General features: G+C 41.7%; 1 protein-coding gene across 1 annotated transcript in view; it reads right to left on the reverse strand.

The window, feature by feature from the left end:
- The window catches only part of gpc3 (glypican 3), a 199,814-nt gene that overhangs the window by 66,356 nt on the left and 116,182 nt on the right, over positions 1 to 17,276 (reverse strand). Inside the window, exon 6 of the mRNA XM_007554826.2 lies at positions 16,302 to 16,413. Within this exon, the coding sequence (XP_007554888.1) occupies positions 16,302 to 16,413 (112 nt within the window). The remainder of the gene's footprint in view (positions 1 to 16,301; positions 16,414 to 17,276) is intronic.

Below are 17,276 nucleotides of genomic sequence, written 5' to 3' on the forward strand. Positions count from 1 at the left end.
GACAGTGGTATTTGAATGTCTGAATGAATGGCTGAATGTAGAGTAAAGGGCTTTGGAGTTCTCTGGACTAGACAAAGTGCTTTTCAAGTACACTTCAGACACAAGATTTAGAGACAAGGGAGCCACTGTGGCTAGGTGGACAGTGCAGTCAACATCTTGTAGTCCAGAAGCTGTAGGTTCGACTTCAGCAATCTTTTGTCTGATGTTGATGTGCCCCTGAACAAGGTACTAAATTCCAACTTGCCTACTCTTCTGATCTGAATATTGGTGTATGAATCTAAGTGCAAATGGGAGAAAGTGGCTCTAGTTTAAAGCACTTTGATCGGTCAGTATGACTAGAAAAGTTCTACATACAGTCCGATTCTGTCCAATTAGTGTATTTAAGACATTCTGGTATTTCACAGGGATCACGATGTCACTCCAACAAGGCTCCCACTGCTTTTGTAAGGGCAACATCACCACCATACTTTAAAATGGACATAACCCACATATTATTCATGCCAAGCTAACCAGGAGAGTTTGTTACTGACCACAACACAAAGTTCCAGTTAAATTCCCAACAAACTCCACATGTTTATGTTTGTAGTGGTTGGACAGAAAATGCCTCTTTTTCCTAACAAGTGAAAACAAGATGCTGCCTTTTGCTGCAGATTTGGCTGCCCTATTTGATTTTTTTCCACACTGAACAACAGATATGCGTTTCAGTTCAAACAATCTCAACTACTTCATTTGCCAGCCGCAGTCTTGATCGTTAATATGAACAGAACTATTAGAAATGCACAAAGTCAAAGCTGCACCAGCTTGTCCACCAACTTTGTTGCCTTTGTTTTTCTTACAAATCAGTAACCCGTGCTTTTATTTCCAGCATGTATAACTCTCTGATTGTTTGCATGTCTTTCCCCATTAGAAACTTCTTAGTGAAGCATGAAACACAATCAGAAGGCACGGTTTTATTACCCGCAGAACTTGTGCTCGGGCCGTAAACTCAATTAACCTTCTATTTTGGCTACAGGACCTAAATGGCCCTTTTATGTTGCAGAACAACAGACATAACTCTAATGTGGTATACAGGCAATGATTTGCAAACAAATAAAATGGTGCTTTATGCTGTGATGATATGAATGTTTATTATTTGTTCCAAAGTTAATTTATATAGGACAGTTCAAGCCATAAATGCCCCACATGTGCACAACGACTACAGCATTCATACAACTGCTACTCAAATATGGCAACATTAACCCAATGATATTGCCCAATCTTGTGCAACATGAGTAGATTCCCTTTCTGTGCAGGTGAAGATTCACTGACCTCAGAATGCCAGATCCTTGAAACTGACAGCATGACCTACTTTCTGGTTACTTTGGCTATTAATTACCTAAACACTCAAGGGCACCCATAGACCACAAAGGTTGAATTTCCAGTTGTTGAATTGAACTTTAAATATGAAAAAAGAGTGACGCTAATAGTAAAATGCTCTTCATTTCACATGATTGATCCCAATGCACATGCACTGCTCAAAATGATAAAAAATCAAGAGGGACGCAGATACTGCAAAGTGATTACAAGACTGGATGTTCAAAAAACAATGCATTTTGTTTCTTCCAGTTTAGATCTATGTGATATATGTTGTTCAACATGCTAATATGCATGGAGAAATATGAAAACCAACTTAAATGTGGTTTAACAGCTAATGTTAGAGGAACCACAACAAAAGTGGGTGTCTACCATCTTAAAACAACTTCAAATTTAAAAACCATCTAAGCAGTTTATCCAAAGGCTAACAAGTGAAATGTTAACCCGCTGGAATCGGTTGCTAATTATTTAAAACCAAAATGTAGGTAGGAGGCTGTGCACCACCAATTATCTTCCTGTGAGAAACACGCACTGAGAATGGAAGATAGAAAGAATTTCTTTTTGGTGCATCTGATATAAAAGTAAACCAATGTAAGAAAGAACGTAAGAGGTTGACCTGAGTGTTACTTTATGAGAGTCTAGCCATATGTTTTGAACAGAACCTCATTAAAATTCAGACTGTAGATATCAGGAGAATGTGGGATATACAATAATATTGGCGAATATTATGATGATAATAATATATCTTTCGATACTTTAGCTACATGCTAATGCCTTTGTGCTTTGGGTTCACAGCAAAGCAACATCACAGACAACTGGTAGTCGTATTTAACGCCTGGAAAATAAAATAAAATTCAGTGTTTCCATGTCAACAACAAGGTTTTAGTGAAAAGTAACTTTAGTTCTGCTCTGCTGTTGAAACACAGTAGATTTTTTTTAACAATTTTACCAGCTATTTTTTTTTTACCTTCTAAACTTTTTATGCTCCATTAAACAAAGGCCAAAACATATATTAGGTACAGAAAACCTTTCTTTAAGATATGCATAATGATTGCTATATATTGCGTGGCGCTGCTCTAAATAGTCTGAATTTTTCCTTTAAGATCAAAAGTGCACAGCATATTATAAACCAGCATCGGAGCTAATGCTTGGGGCACCATCTAACACAAACACGCTGCCTTTCAGCACTCAGACGTCTTTTTTTTTGATAAATGGAGGAAATGGACTTTCCTTCCAGCTAATCCCCACATGTCCAGGGAGCTGCTGGCTCCGTCTCATCCAGGCAGATGTCCCCCCGTTCGGAGGTGGAAGCTTGAGACAACAGGCATGCGAGTGGAAATGAATGAGGCACATCTCGGGAGAGCAGAAACAGGCGGAGAGTGAATCATGGAAAGCTCCCCAGGCCGGACAGAGCGGCATTTCGGGTCGGCTCGTCCTGGCCCGCGTTCCCACCGGCTCCCCTCCACTCGTTACTCAACTTTTATTAAATCTGAAGAGGGAGGGCAGAGCGGAGGAGGAGGGTGCTGTTTCATTCTTGTCCCTGTTTTCTCCCCCCCAACCCTCTCCTCCTCTGTTATCTGTTCAACACTTGAGAATGTCATGAAACGGGAGCCCAGCCTCAGACGGTTAATGCAGACAACATTAATTTCCTGCTGTTCATTCCAGTCGGAAACAAAAGTCTTAGAAAAAAAAAAGAAAAAAAAGGGAGGGCTATACTCCCCACATTAAACTGGGCGTGTGTCCACTCCACCTTTCTGACTCAGCTTGTAAATCTATTTCCAGATTTCCCTGCTTTAAAAAAAAAAAAAAAAAAAAAAAAAAATCCCGGCTGGGTATTTTAAATGTGTCTGGCAGGAGCGTTAGGACTCTGTTGAACACACTCTCAGTCCTTACAGTTAAATATGCAGCAAATTGTCGTATTCCACCGAAACAGTAAGAGTGGAAAGCTTCGCTCCGGCTCGGTTCGGATCAAAGGGCCGCGTGAGAGCGGAGGGTTAACATTTGTAATATATCTGGTATGACAGCAATTTTCAGCGTGTTTTGTGAGGCTAAACAAATGAAACTCTTGACTTATGCCTGTGAATGTGGCTGATTGTGCGTTTGGGGTTTAATCGTTTAAGAAGTCCCCTCTTCCTACACAACCCTCTGGTTGCTAAATCAGATTACGCCTCTTTAAGACAATCTCTTTTTGTCTGCTGCTTGTCTGCTTTGGACGTTATCGCCGTGGCGTCCAGAATTACGTGTTGCTAAGAGACCCTTTGTGCCGCCGTCAGCAGACGGTCGCCAGGCGTCCTGCGGTCACACCTACTGGAAGACAGGAGGCGCTCCGATGGGTAACAGGATGCAACTCTGAAACTTTTCGCATATTTTGTCACTTTACAATCGGAAACTTTGTGGAAAGTTTCCGACTTTGTTACTTTGTTACGTATTTTTTTACGTAACGAAGTAACAAGATTGTTAAGTGGAAGGAAGTTTGTTTCTTTTAAACAAATCTGCAATGGGTTACAAGAAAATGTATCAAAAACAACAAGTTTAAGAAGTAATTTTTTGAGGATAACAACCACAATGCTAACAAGATTCACATAAATTCACGTAAACAGCACAGGTGGGCAGACCAATCCAAAAATATCGATAATATTGACACAGAGCTGGTATCAGTATCGGATCAATATAGGAGGGATGAAATTGATACCATTTGAAAATTTATTTCATTTCTGTATTGTAGTTTGTCAACCCTAACTCAAAAAAGATTTCGTTTTGATTTGCTCTCAAATTATCTGTTTTTTTGCACTTTTTTGGACGGCATGCACAACTAGCACTCCAGATACTCCAGCATCCATATCGTGAAACATGGTGATGGAAGAATCATGCTGTGGGATGCTTTTGTTTTCTCCTGAAAAAGAAAGTAGGAGTTAATTGTAAGATGGAGGAGCTCAAAGTAGTTAAAAAAATCTATTAGAGACTGGACTTGAGATTGGGGGAATAGACTCGATTTCCAGCAGTACATTCATCCTAGAATGTCCTAATCAAAGTCCAGGCATAAATCAATAACCTTGTTAGCTTATTTAATTCAGTAAGATTTCTTAATTACCTGTATTGTTGCTGTTTGTAATTTGTTTAATCAGAACAGGCCTCTCTTGTAAATGAGATCTCGAATCTCAACTTGTAAAAATGAAGGTTGAAAAAAAAAGAAGCATAAAATCCATCAAGATGTTGCTTCAAGACTTGAAAACTGGTTGTCCACAGATGCTTTCCATCTAAACCGAATGAGAGGGATGAGCGACAACAATCAGCCTTTTGATTTGCAAAGGTGGCAGAGACTGAACACCGCAGGACTTGCAGCTGCGATTGCAGGCAAAGTTTGTGGTTGAACACGAAAGCGTTGGCTGCTTTTTATTTACACAACATCTTAAAACCACGGATGATTTTTTTCCTTCCACCTCAGTTACACACTTTGTGTTGGTTTATTACATAAAAAACAAACAAAAAAAAACCTAATTAAACATCCTGAAGTTAGCGGTTGTGACAAAATGTGGAAAAGTTTAATAGTTTTAGGAGACACTGTAAAAAGCAGGGTGGAGTGACTCTGCGCTTGCACAAGCTTCACCGGGTCATCTGCAAAAACCGCCAGCCGCTGTCGTCATCCATCTCGCCTAATGATGGATAAAAACCCGAGAATAACAAAAGAGAGGAGATGAAAAGAGAAATGAGGGAAAGAACAGCTAAAAACTACTAAAAAAAAACACATGGGGGTTTGGTGGGGGGGGTCGGACGGGATGTGAAGCGGTGAACATGTGGGGGAATGATAAAGTCGAGGAGCGCAGGTCGGGGAGAGGCGCCTCAACTGAGCCGTGGCCCCCCCGGGAGAGCGCTGCCATCCCAAACAAAAGGCAGAGCAGGAACACAGGAGGTCTCTGACCCTCGCAGAGAGACCCTCTCGTGACCCAGAAGAGACAGGAAACAGGAAGTGCGACCCCTGACCTCTGCAGGGGAGGGATCCCTGTTGTACGGCAATGTGTGGCTGTGCCCGGCGATAACAGGCCCGGGCTGCGCGGATCGAATCGGACGGGCAACAGGAAGACTCGGCTGTTTGTATTCCTTCAGCTTGACGGCTCAATGAGAAAAGAGGAAGAAAAAAAAAAACATCTACTGGCAAAGAGCAGAATTAGATAAGAGATGATGAGACCTCAGCTGTGATTCCTGGGACGTAACGTCAACCTTTAGAAGACACTCGGGTTCTGCAGGTTTCATCTTAAAAACCTTCACTTTTTGAGATCATTATGAATGAAATTTAAGACTTGTCTCAAAACAAAAGAAAAACGAAATGCACAGAAGTCAATGCATATTTCATATAGTAGTGCCAAGCTTTCTTTCACCCAAAATGGATGAAATATCAAACGGGTTGGCAACAGAAGAGAACCAGTGGCAAAGACTAACGTACTAGTGATAATTTACACTTACCAATGATAGACGCAGAAGAATTAGCTAGCTAGCAAGGTTTATTGGCAGCTAGTTAGCGGTAGCTGTAACCACCTTGAGCAAGAATGGAATGAAGATGTCTGCGCATGTCAAACCTTTGCCTGACAAAAAGCTCCCACAAGAAAAACAAACTACATACAATATACGAGATGAACTGGTTCTGCTAAAACAAAATCTAAGACCTGTGATAAATTTATTTAATGTCAACTTACATATTTTTAATGAATGTTTAACACATTTTAAGGTCTTACTTTTACATTCATGAATTTAAAATGTTTTAAGGAGGCTGGGCCAGACTTTATAAACGGCTTAGAAGGGCAGTAGCCCAGGGCCCAAATTTTTGAGGGTCTCTAAAGGGAGATAATCTGTGAAAAAAAATTGAGGTTCTTTCCCTTCTTCCCGTTGTTTTTTTTTTTTTTTGAGGAATTGCCTTGTTTTGGTCAAAAACAACCAATCGGAGTGAGAGGATGGTCTTAGCGCTGTCAATTAAGCTCATATACACTGCTCAATGTGCTAATGGTGGCAAAACAACTCACCGTTACAAGGGAATCGTTTATGCCCCATGCTAACTAGTGTTAGCATTCGTAGCATGTTTGGTTGTAGTGAGCTAGCCGTAGTGTAACAGCATGAAAGATGGAGCATGTAAGCAGAGGATGACTGACTACGCTAAGGCCCTGATTGGTCGTTTTTGACTGAATTGTGGGAGAAGGCAGAGGAGATTGAATTTTTCGCACATTATACAGTCACGACATAATAATTTTAACAAACATATGAAAAAACTTTTTTTTTTTCATAAAAGTTACAAACGGGAGCTTTGTAACTCTAATGTGAATTAGAAAATTCTTCTTCTAATTCGCATTAGAAGAAGCAGAGAGATTGATGGTGGAGGGGGGATGAGGAGAACGGGTGAAGCAGAGGCACGGAGGTGAGGAGGAGTGGATGGCAGCGGTAGAAGGGATGGTTGGGCCTCATTAGCAAGCAGACTAATTGGAAGGAAAAGGGCCCTCACATGCTCTGTCTGCCCTCCCAGTCAGCAGGGGAGGAAGCCAGGAGGAGAGGGCTCTGGGAGTGCACCGGGAGGTGGGGGGAGAGGCTGCTGCAAGTTAGATTTCAAGAGTCAAGGAACCATAACCCAGCAGAAAACAAAGACAGTGTGCTTCAGTGCGACGGTGCGGCAGCCCCGCGGCTCCTCGCAGGTTTACACCAGGTGTCACACTTCATTTAAACAACCCTCATGGGTTATTCCTGCTCACAAAATGGCAGCATTACAACCCCGCTTCTTCCACCCCCACACCTGCCCACCCACCCTGCTCTGCATCCTGAGCAGCCATACTTCACTTTACACACATAAAACCGAACCGAGCCAGAGAACCGCAGCCCTGAGGGTGTGTGTGTATTAAATGACGCTTCAAAAACCCCTTGGTAAATAACATCAAACGAAGGTGAGGCTCTTTGGCGGCGTCAGAAAGAGAGTCTTTACAGGACAGCAGGCCTGGTCTGACACCTTTGGCGTCCTCAAGTGGGTGACGCTGCATGCAGGTGGAGTGCTTTTGGTTGGCACGCGCATGTCCAGGATCACAGAAAGCGAGGTGAAGGAATTTTGCGGCGCTTGGGATTTGGTTTATTTTCCATCCCCGGATTCCTGTCCTGTATACCTGCAGGATTTTCCCAGGTTCTGGCTTCAATTAGGCTGGGAAGCCGCTAGCGTAGGGTGGGAGAGTGTCGGGAGTGGGTGGAGGGGCTGGAGGTGAGGGGTGAGGGGGCGACAGCGCTGGAGTCTGTCACACACAACTCAGCACAGCTGTGGAGATGGAAAGGGAGGTGTCAAACATTCTGAGAGGGAATAATGGAGGTCAAAATCAAGAAAAATTCACAGCTCCGAATTGAAATACGAGTTTGAAAGTGAAGACGATCCAATAATCGACACTTTCAAGAGTCAAATTAAAACCACAAACTGCAACGTATTAAATGTAAAATTGACGTAGTGTTATAATCTTATTCCCTCATCAAAAACATACCTAAAGTGTTGCTTTGGTTCCTTAGTGCTTCTTTGAGAAATCCGTGAATCTCCCAGCTCCTTCAGACTAGAGGCAGCAACAGTTAGCAAACATCTATTGGATGTGAGCATCAGCTGAGCTCATCACAGGAGCTACTTCTCAGCGAAATGCTGGTAAAAACATTGTTAAATGGTTAATAGAGAAACTTAGTTGTGACGGCTTCCTGAAGGCGGAGCTTCAGAAAGACCAGGAGCTTCTTAAAGAGACAGAGGCCCAATTTCAAGGCATGAAATTGTAACGTTACTTTTCTTTTAAGTCATGTTTGATATACTTGATTGTGCTATAACAAGGTTTCCTCCAGAAAACCTGCTAAGCCAATCCGCAATCCACAGTCATTCATCCAGCGGCCCGTTGTGTTTTTGAGTTAAATTTTTTTAAAGTTGACAGGAAATTTGAAAATATCACTTGATAATTATGTGTTATAGGAAGATTATCTGAACACCAACTATAAAGTCTTAAAAATGCAAAGATTAAACAAAAAAAATTAAATAAATAAGCAATGGTGAGGGAACAAGTAAAGCCTGGTGGCCCGCCAGGCTTATAATACACTGGGGGAAACCCTGTATAAAATGGCACTATGTCCAGAAAACACACAATACTGTCCCTTTAAGATGAACACAAAGTGGTACGAAAGAAAAATAATGCATGATTTTCATGTATTATTTTTTTTTTCAAATAAAAAAAAATGAAAATTGTGTCCTTCATTTACTTTCAAATAAAATCCATTTTTGACACTAAAGTTGGTTTTATTCTTCACAAAATAAAACCAACTAGACTGGGCTTTGAGCCGTTCTAGCACATGAACAGGCTTCGATCTAAACTATTCCCTCGTTTCTCTCTCTATACTTAGAGGTTTCCAGCCTTTTAGCAGGTTTTCTACCAAGATTATCTGTACTTCAACAGAGTACAGCTACCCCTTTATTTCAGCGTGGGAAATAAAGTGGTGGCAGTACTATAACCCGTTGATTATCTCTGACCTGAAAACAGCCAATCAAAAAGATCAATGGGTATCAATATGATTACCGTTTCCGTATTATTCCTCATGCAGCTCTACGAAGAACATCAAACCGAAAAGAAGAGTCTGCTCGAATAATCCCACGAGGTCCTACCATCCAAATGGCAAACTCATCTGACAAACGAAGCGCTCTGTAATCAAAAGCCAATCACATAATTGGCCTATTTTGCCACTAGCTCCAACATCTCCTGCCAGATTAGTTACTCAGAAGAGAAACCTGATACCCTGGGAAGTTAAACAGATGTTTTCAGGGGGAGGAAGGAAAGAAAAGAGAGAAAATAAACCAATTCCACCAGAACAAGAAGACATCTTCCAAATAAAAATCTTCTAATTTAGGCAGACTGTGTGCAGAAATTCACTCGGCCCCAAAAAATCAGAGTCTGGTTTGCTTTACGGGGAGAGAGAGGGAGAGAAAAAGAGAAAGAGAGAGAGAGAAAGAGAGAGAGAGGAAGAGAGAGAGAGAGGGAGAGAGAGAGAGAGAGAGGTTCGCCAGCGTGGCATCAGAGTTATCTTCAAACTGACATGAGGAGGCGAGTTAAACGACGCCCGTCTATATCTGCTTCAGCTTGCTGTGTGTACAGGGTACCGACACACGGACGGGGACCTCGCATGGGAATCTGTTGCACAGATTCCTGCGGCCGTGTGGGAGACGGCGACTCGCAGCACGAAGAGAGCGCTCTGTTTAAAGATTCCTGGAGAAGAGGAGGCATTTAAACAAAGCCGAGAGCCGGCTCTCCTCTCCCATTTAGAAATGTTGCCGGCTCTCTTGGCCAAGGCTCAGTCATGACATCAACCGCCTTGGGCGTGAGAAAACAGTGTTTTACAAGCCGAGGCGACCGGCTCAGAGTGCTCTCTCCCTCTCTCTCTCTCTCTCCCTCTTTCTCTTTTGGTGTTAAGTTTAGCTTTGCTCAGGCACAAAGGCAAAGGGGTCCACCTGCCAAACCATAGCTGCCTCTGCTGATTGCCTGATCAACATCGACCACAGTTGGGTAGAAACTGGTTTCTCATTTACATTAACTTGAGTAACTTTTTATTTTCGAAAAAAAAAAAAAAAAAAAATTATGAGTATTTTTACTAAGCTGTACTTTTTACTTCTACTTGGGTAATTTTATTATGAAGTATCGCTACTTTTACATGAGTAAAATTTCTGTATTCTCGACTCACTGAATGAAAAAACATGTTTTAACCAAACATTCACCAGGCACAGAAATAGACCTTTGCCTGATTTTGTTATCTTTTGTTACTTATATAAATTATTGTCATTTTGGTCCTTAAAATTCCAAAGTTTCCACGTAAGGTTATATTTTGGTCAGTTCGATTATGTAAGTTTTAAATATTAAATCATTGGTAGTTTGATCAGTACCTTCAGCAGACTTTTTACCAAATCATTTTCTTACTCGTATTTGAGTAATTTATTGAACGTCTATATTTTATCTCTACTTGAATAAAAATATGTTTAAATCTAACTACTCTTACTTGAATACAGTTTTTGGGCACAATGCCCACCTCTGACACCAACAATGTGAGAAATGACACATTTCTGTCGCTGTGTTTTGTTCAGCCGTCGTCACGGAGCATTTACGACAGAAAAAACAAAACACCAAATAACTTGGAGGGATGTTGATTCTGGCCTCCTCTTGCCCCCGCCTTCGGTGTTTGAGTGTGCAGTCCCTGGATTTTTAAAAAGCACAGCCTGACATGCTGTGGTCTGGGGCTAATTTGATGTTTAAAAGTGGGTCAGCGCAAGCTGGAAGAACCACTGATTGTGCTCAGTGTTTCAGCCAAAAGGAAGAATATTGCTCATTCCAACGGAAAGCGCTTGCGGGATGAAGGAGTCTCAGAAGAGCCCTAAAGGTCGGCGTGTGGGTGACCCAAGCCCTGGAAGCATCGCCTGGCGACAACGCCTCGAAAAAGTGTTTAGACCCTTTGAGTTCAGTCCACATTTCATCACGTTTAAACCACAGATTTTAATGTATTTAATGGGACTTTGAATTGCAATGCGCAAGGCGAAGTGTTGTGTCTGTCTGCATTGAGGCTTGTTTGTGCAGCAACTTTATTTTATTTTTTTTGCAAGACCATGTCATGGCAGAAACTTTAAAAGAGAATTTTTGCAACTTTGACCGCAACCTTTTGAAAAATGAGCAATTTTTGGCTGCAACAATCACAAAAAAAAAGAAAAACATCTCAACATCCTGCAGCATAGTCAGAAATATATTGTCCAGATCAAACCATAGTCGTGTGTTAAAAATGGCCCAGTCAAAGTCCAAGCCAACAATCAGTTTAGAATCAGCAAAAAATTCAAGAATTGGCATAAGAAAAAAAAATGCAACGCCAGTGGAAACACGGCCCAAAAGAGAATCCTTTTCTTCCCAATTCACAATAATAATGCAGATAATGTTGCTCTAACGCAAACAATTTCAGAAAAGAAAAGTAAATTGAAGTCTGTGGCTATAAAATGGCAAAAAGTGAAAAGTTTTACAGGGTGCAAATAGTTCTACGGGTGGCTGTTTGCGCTCCAAACGCAGCCAGAACCAGGAGAGTCCACAAGATCGGCTGGTAAACAGCACGGCACCGAGCTTCTCCGCTCCCAGGAACATTACACATTATCTAACTTCTGGCCTGCCTTCATACACTTTGCATAAAAAAATTAAGAAAAAACAGGACATGAAAGTAATTATCTATGCACTGAGGGCTGCTCTCTCACATCAGATGGTTAATTAGTCTGTTCCCTTTCAGCCGTGCCTCATCCAGAGCTGCTGGCCTTTCAACTGGGCGGGAGGCAGAGGCCTTGTAAAACTGCTTTTAACTAAACAACATCACTTTCCCTGGTGCCTGCCGAGGATGTTTACAATACGCAAGCCGAGAGCAGACGGGGCCATGAAATACCGAGGACAGTCAATAAACACTTAGCGGGATTAGAACGGTTTTGCCTCGCTGGTGACGAGTGACATCATATTTTCCCTTCGACAGACTCGGTGGCGAATATGAGGGGAAGTTTGCGAAGCTCTGCCGAAGTGAACCACTGCTCTTTTTTTTACAAACCCCCCCGCCCCATTTTAATGATGATGGCAGGGAGCTGAGACCCATCAGACCGGGTTCACGTTAAACAGATGTCTGCCTCAGGGTCTCTAAGGGCTCCAGGTGTAAGAAAAAAAAAAAAGAAGAAGAAGAAGAAGAAGTAGAAGAAGAAGACTGAATCAGCAGGGGCAACTTCCGTTAGTGTGCTGTGTGAAGATCCAACAGGAAACTCAAGGTGAAGGAACCTTGCCGTTAAAATAATATCACTTGAAAATGCTCTTAAAACAACAGTATTATTGTTTATCGCGATAACTTCTGGGACAATTTATCGTGCAGTAAATCCTGTTATAGTGACAGGCCTAGAAATAACATTATAGCTTGATATAAAGCTCAAAAGAGTCGATTTCACACAAACTGCCACTTTAACAGCTGGAACTCTTAGTAGCGCTAGCTAGCTAACTGTTTGTCACGTGAATTAAGGAGTTTAATTTAATTGACCAAAACCTGCCAGCTTTACATGAGGTCCAGTTTTTGACTATGAGTCTACTGTTATGTGCCTAAAGGAGCAGAAATCCCCCAGACTGTGTTATCAGATGGTAAAACTAAAACATGCTAGCTTCATTAGATGCCAAAGGACTTGTTGAAGTCATCCTGACAACCTTAAAAAAAAAGATACAGAAAAAGATGACCTATATGCTGGACTTAATTTGATTCAGGATTGCAGCACAATAAAGCAAGCCATGCAAGACCAGCATAATGATGATTGGTTTGTAAAAAAAAGGTTATCTGATTTTTGCAAAAATGAAAAAAACAACAAAAAAAAAACAACACAGCTAGAAGCCAAACAGCCTCGCTGCACATAAAATACTCAATCAAGCACAGCGATTCGTCTGTCAGATGTTCATCCAGCGCACTGAAGTGAAGATCTGATGGGAGGCTGGAGCTGAGAAAGAAACACTGAATTACTTCACTTTATAGTCATCAGATATGACTGTAAAAGCTCCCATGTGGATATAAAACCTGCAGAAATATCAGGAGGTCATGGAAACACCAATCAGAGCCCCCCATAAATGTCAGCATGCGCGACACGTCACCCCATCGGCACGAGCCAATTAGAGAACAGAACAAGGTTACAGAGGGAGCACTTGATTTGAATCAGTCCATGTGTTTAAGGTATTTTGTGAATGGCTGTAGGAAGTAGAGCTCAGCCGTTTTACCAAACTACCTCTCTCTCTTTTTTTCCCTTATCAAACCTCCACAGGAGCCAATCAAAAACCTGAGCTTCCCCAGTAAATGTAACGGCGCCGGGACAACAGCTGGTCCCTGGAAGTGCAGGACGACGATTCCAGCAGAGTGAGTCCAGGGTTTTATGACTAAACGGTGACTGTCTGATTTTTTGCTGTCACTCTCTCTTTAAAAATAAAGTTTTATACATCATGAAACAGAAAATCAGAAAGAGAAGTAACATGTCCCACTTTCATGTTCAGTTGCGTTTCTGTTACAGATGTTTGCAAAACTTTGTAGATATGTCGCTAACATAAAAAAAAAAAATCCAATTGCTTTCATTAAGGGGGCGGTATTACCAGTTTTCCAGCCTCATAGTGCCATTTTATAGCAACTAAGCAACAATTAAGCAACTAAGTTACTTTCAGTTATCATAAAAATGCTACATATATGTCAAATATGACTTAAAAGAAAGTTGACTTTGTAATTTAATGACATGAAATTCGACCTCTGTCTCTTTCAGAAACTCCTGCTCTTTCAGGACGTCATCACCCCCTGAGGAGGAGCTTCGTCCTCGAAGGTGGCGCTAGGTCCACCCTGGCGTTTTGCACAGCTAAATGGTTGCCATGGAGATTAAAGGATTCCTCAAACGTGAATGAAAGAATCAAAGCAACATGCCAGGTGTGTTTTAGACGAGGGAATAACATTATAACACGATGTAAAGCTCAAAAAGGTTAATTTTACACAACACTTCCTCTTGTTTTATTCATTTCTTGCGCTGTAATGTTACTTTGTGGTTTTTATCTCTGTATTAATGTGCTTTAAAATCAAGCTGCTGAAGGGACTACAAATGGAAATATCCCACCTGGCTACAAGTTCATGTATTTTACTTGTAAATGTTTATTAATACATAACGTCCCATTTAAAAAACAAAAAACCTTGAAGATAGTTTGAGATAAAGACATGATGGAGGAAAACTCTGTAGAAGCTGCATAACACTTGAGGTTTTCTCAATCCAGCAGAAAACCAGAGCTACAGTGGAACAGCTTACAGCAAAGCATATTCATGTTAGAATGGCCCAGTCAAAGTTCAGACCAGCAATTTATTTATTAACCTTCAGAAATCTACAATGGTAAACACACAGAGCTGTAACTGCATCTAAAGATGATCCTGCTGAGCATTAACTCAAGAACGCTCCACATAAATAGAAAAAAAGCCACTTTTTGTAAGAGTTGTAGAAATAAAAAAACACTTCTCAATTATGCACTACTCTGTGTTGGTGAATCACAATAATTCACAATAAAACTCCCTGATGTTGTTGGTGAGAAAGCGTTAAAAGGCTAAAAATGTGTGTGATTGCCTTTGCGAGGCACTGCAGCTGCGCTTTATTATGAAGCTCTTCTCACAATTTACACCCTGCTCTTGCCTTTCCGAACGGCCTCTCTGACACGGCGACGAGGAACAGGAAGACTTACAGTACTTCAGATGTGCGTCTTATCCGCAGAGCTCTGGGCTGTTTGGCTTGGCTCTACGGTATGGGAGCTGTTCCTGGTATTAGAGGATGTTTCTCAGGTGGAAGTTTTGAAAACTAGCCTGGGGCTTAAGGGGCCAAAGCCCTTCCAGAGCCAGATCTGCAACAGATATTTACGGAGGCCCGTTTGAAGGTGGCTGGGAGGGGAGTCGGCCGTATATAGATGGAGCAAGAGCAAGTGAGAAATGAAACACATTGTGATGCTTTCGGTGAGAGTCCCTGGCTGTCAGTCAGAGGGGAGGCAACGGGGTTCCTCAGATCTGGCAAAAAGGGGGCAGAGGGAGTGTAATCCATCGAGACGTGGGTCTGCTGCGCTAACAAGGCGCATGCATGTGAAGGTGGAAGAGTGCAGGTGGCCGGCTGGGTGTGTTGACAGCTACAAGTGGCAAGACGCTGGCAGCTCCAGCTGATCTGAGGGGCTGATACATCGATCTAAACGGGCGCAGTTTGATCTGGCAGCAATCTCTAGGCTCAGGCGGCGAAATCCAGAGGTTTCCATCAAAGACGAGTAGGGCTGCAACTAACGATTATTTTAGTAATTAATTATCTTACAGATTTTTCCAGTGATTTGCCAATTAATCTAACAATTAATCGATCATTTACAAAATCTGCACATTATGCAGATTTTTTTTAAAACCTCTTCAATGTTTATTTCAGACAATATTAGAAATACATTAAAAGATGCAAATAAACAAAAAATTATTCCCTTTTTAACTAAGTAAACATTTTGTTTCCTAAAATCCAACAACATAGCATAGCCCTTGGTTTATGCTTGCTCATATGAACCAAAGGATGAATCTCCAGCTAAAATACTTCATATTTCTCACATCGTCATGTGAAAAGTTCAGCCCTTTCTGCCTGACTTAGCGTCAAACAGCGTAGGTCTGAGTGAGCTTCATTATGATGGTCATGTTTTATATTAACCAGTTTAAAAGGTGCTTAACCCTCCCTCGGTCTTAAGAGACACCAGGGTCCATTCGAGTTTACCCTGTGCGCGGTCCAACAGGGTCGGACCGATGCCGCGTGCGCTTTCTTTGTGTCGTTTTGACTGGACAGTCACCCCGCCGTTGTCCGACCGTGACATTTGCCGGCCTCCTCTTTGGCGTCACGCTAAGACTACAGGAGGGTTAATTGTTTTTTTATTTATTTTTTTTAAACAGATTTTGCACTGGGTGAAGCTAGAATTGCTACCTGAGTTCTGTGTACAACATACTTATAGACAAAGGTTTTTTTTCTCCATCTTGAATGCAAAATGTTTGTATTTTTTGGCCAGTTTTGGCCCAATTACTGCTATGAGTGTGTTTTTCTTTCAATAATCTGTGTTTTTTTGGAGTCTATATCCTCCAGTTAATGATTAATCCATTACTACATTAGTTGACAAGAACTTCAATAATCGATTAATCGGGATTATTTGTTTCAGTCCCAGAAAACAGGCCAAGAAGCAAATTTGAAAAACGTTGGTGAGTATAGATTTCGACGTAGATGAGCTGAAGTGGAACTCATCTCTTTGTTTCAGCAGAAGAGAGACGCAGAAACACGTTGTGTAAAGGAAAGTTCAGAAATTCCTGCTGCCAAAGCACGTTTGGTGCAAACAGAAACCAAAGCGCTGGGCCCTGTAGCTCACCTGGTTGATGTGTTTCAGTTTGTCAATGATCTGGCTGATGACCGGCTCCGGCTGCTTGTTGCTCTTAGAATCTGAGGCGGGATGAAGCCGTTTCTGGCTGGGCCCGGCAAACCTGAAAAAAAACAAAAAAAAAAAACAAGAAAAAACAATAAGTGTTGCTGAATCTTTCCTTTTCTCTGTAATCTGTGCTTGCAAAAACCACAGTGAGCGCCGCCACGTCTCCCCAAGTACGGTGTTTATCACCATCTAGTGTCGGGAAAAATTGATGACAGTTCTGAGACGTTTCCTTCTAGAAACACGAAAAGTCAATTTGTAACTGAGCTCTGACTGAACGGAGAGCTGAGCCCTGAGTGGAAGAAACATTTCTAAAGTTAGAAACAGTGTTTTCCAGGATTTAATGTCTTAAAATAGATTTTGTGGTAGATAACAAAAAAAAAACAAAACAAAACAAAAAAAACCCAATGGAATCCAAATGGGATTTTCTGGACAAGGTTGAACATAAATCTGCACCAGCCTCCGCGTGTAATGGGTCTTAAGCTTCTAATAAGTGGATTTACACACGCAGTTTATGCACATATTTTGTCGAGATGAGGCAAGCCAAAAAAAAAAAAATCCTCACACGGTTTTAGTCATTATGCAAAGTTGAGTTGGAGATTAATTTTGTGCATATTAACTTTCCACTTAGCGTTGCTTTAATCATCCGTGTCGATGCAACGACTTCAGGAGAGATGTGTTTCTGTGCTGCTGCTGCAGCTTGGAGGGTGAATTTAGATGCAAGCAGCCAACAGGCGAGTGCTTACAAGCCTCCATGTGTACCTTAGGAAGCGCTGCTCTGTTGACTCGTGTGTGTGTGTGTGCATGTTATCAAGAGGAGGAGGAGCTGCTGTGTCTAAAAGGTGTGTCCTCTCCCCCCAGACTTTCATGCTGAGACTTTCCTGCACATGTTTACAGAGTTCATTCGGCGCCACGATTAAC

This window comes from Poecilia formosa, unplaced genomic scaffold (assembly GCF_000485575.1).
Source record: "Poecilia formosa unplaced genomic scaffold, Poecilia_formosa-5.1.2 Scaffold66, whole genome shotgun sequence".
NCBI classification, from domain to species: Eukaryota; Metazoa; Chordata; class Actinopteri; order Cyprinodontiformes; family Poeciliidae; genus Poecilia; species Poecilia formosa.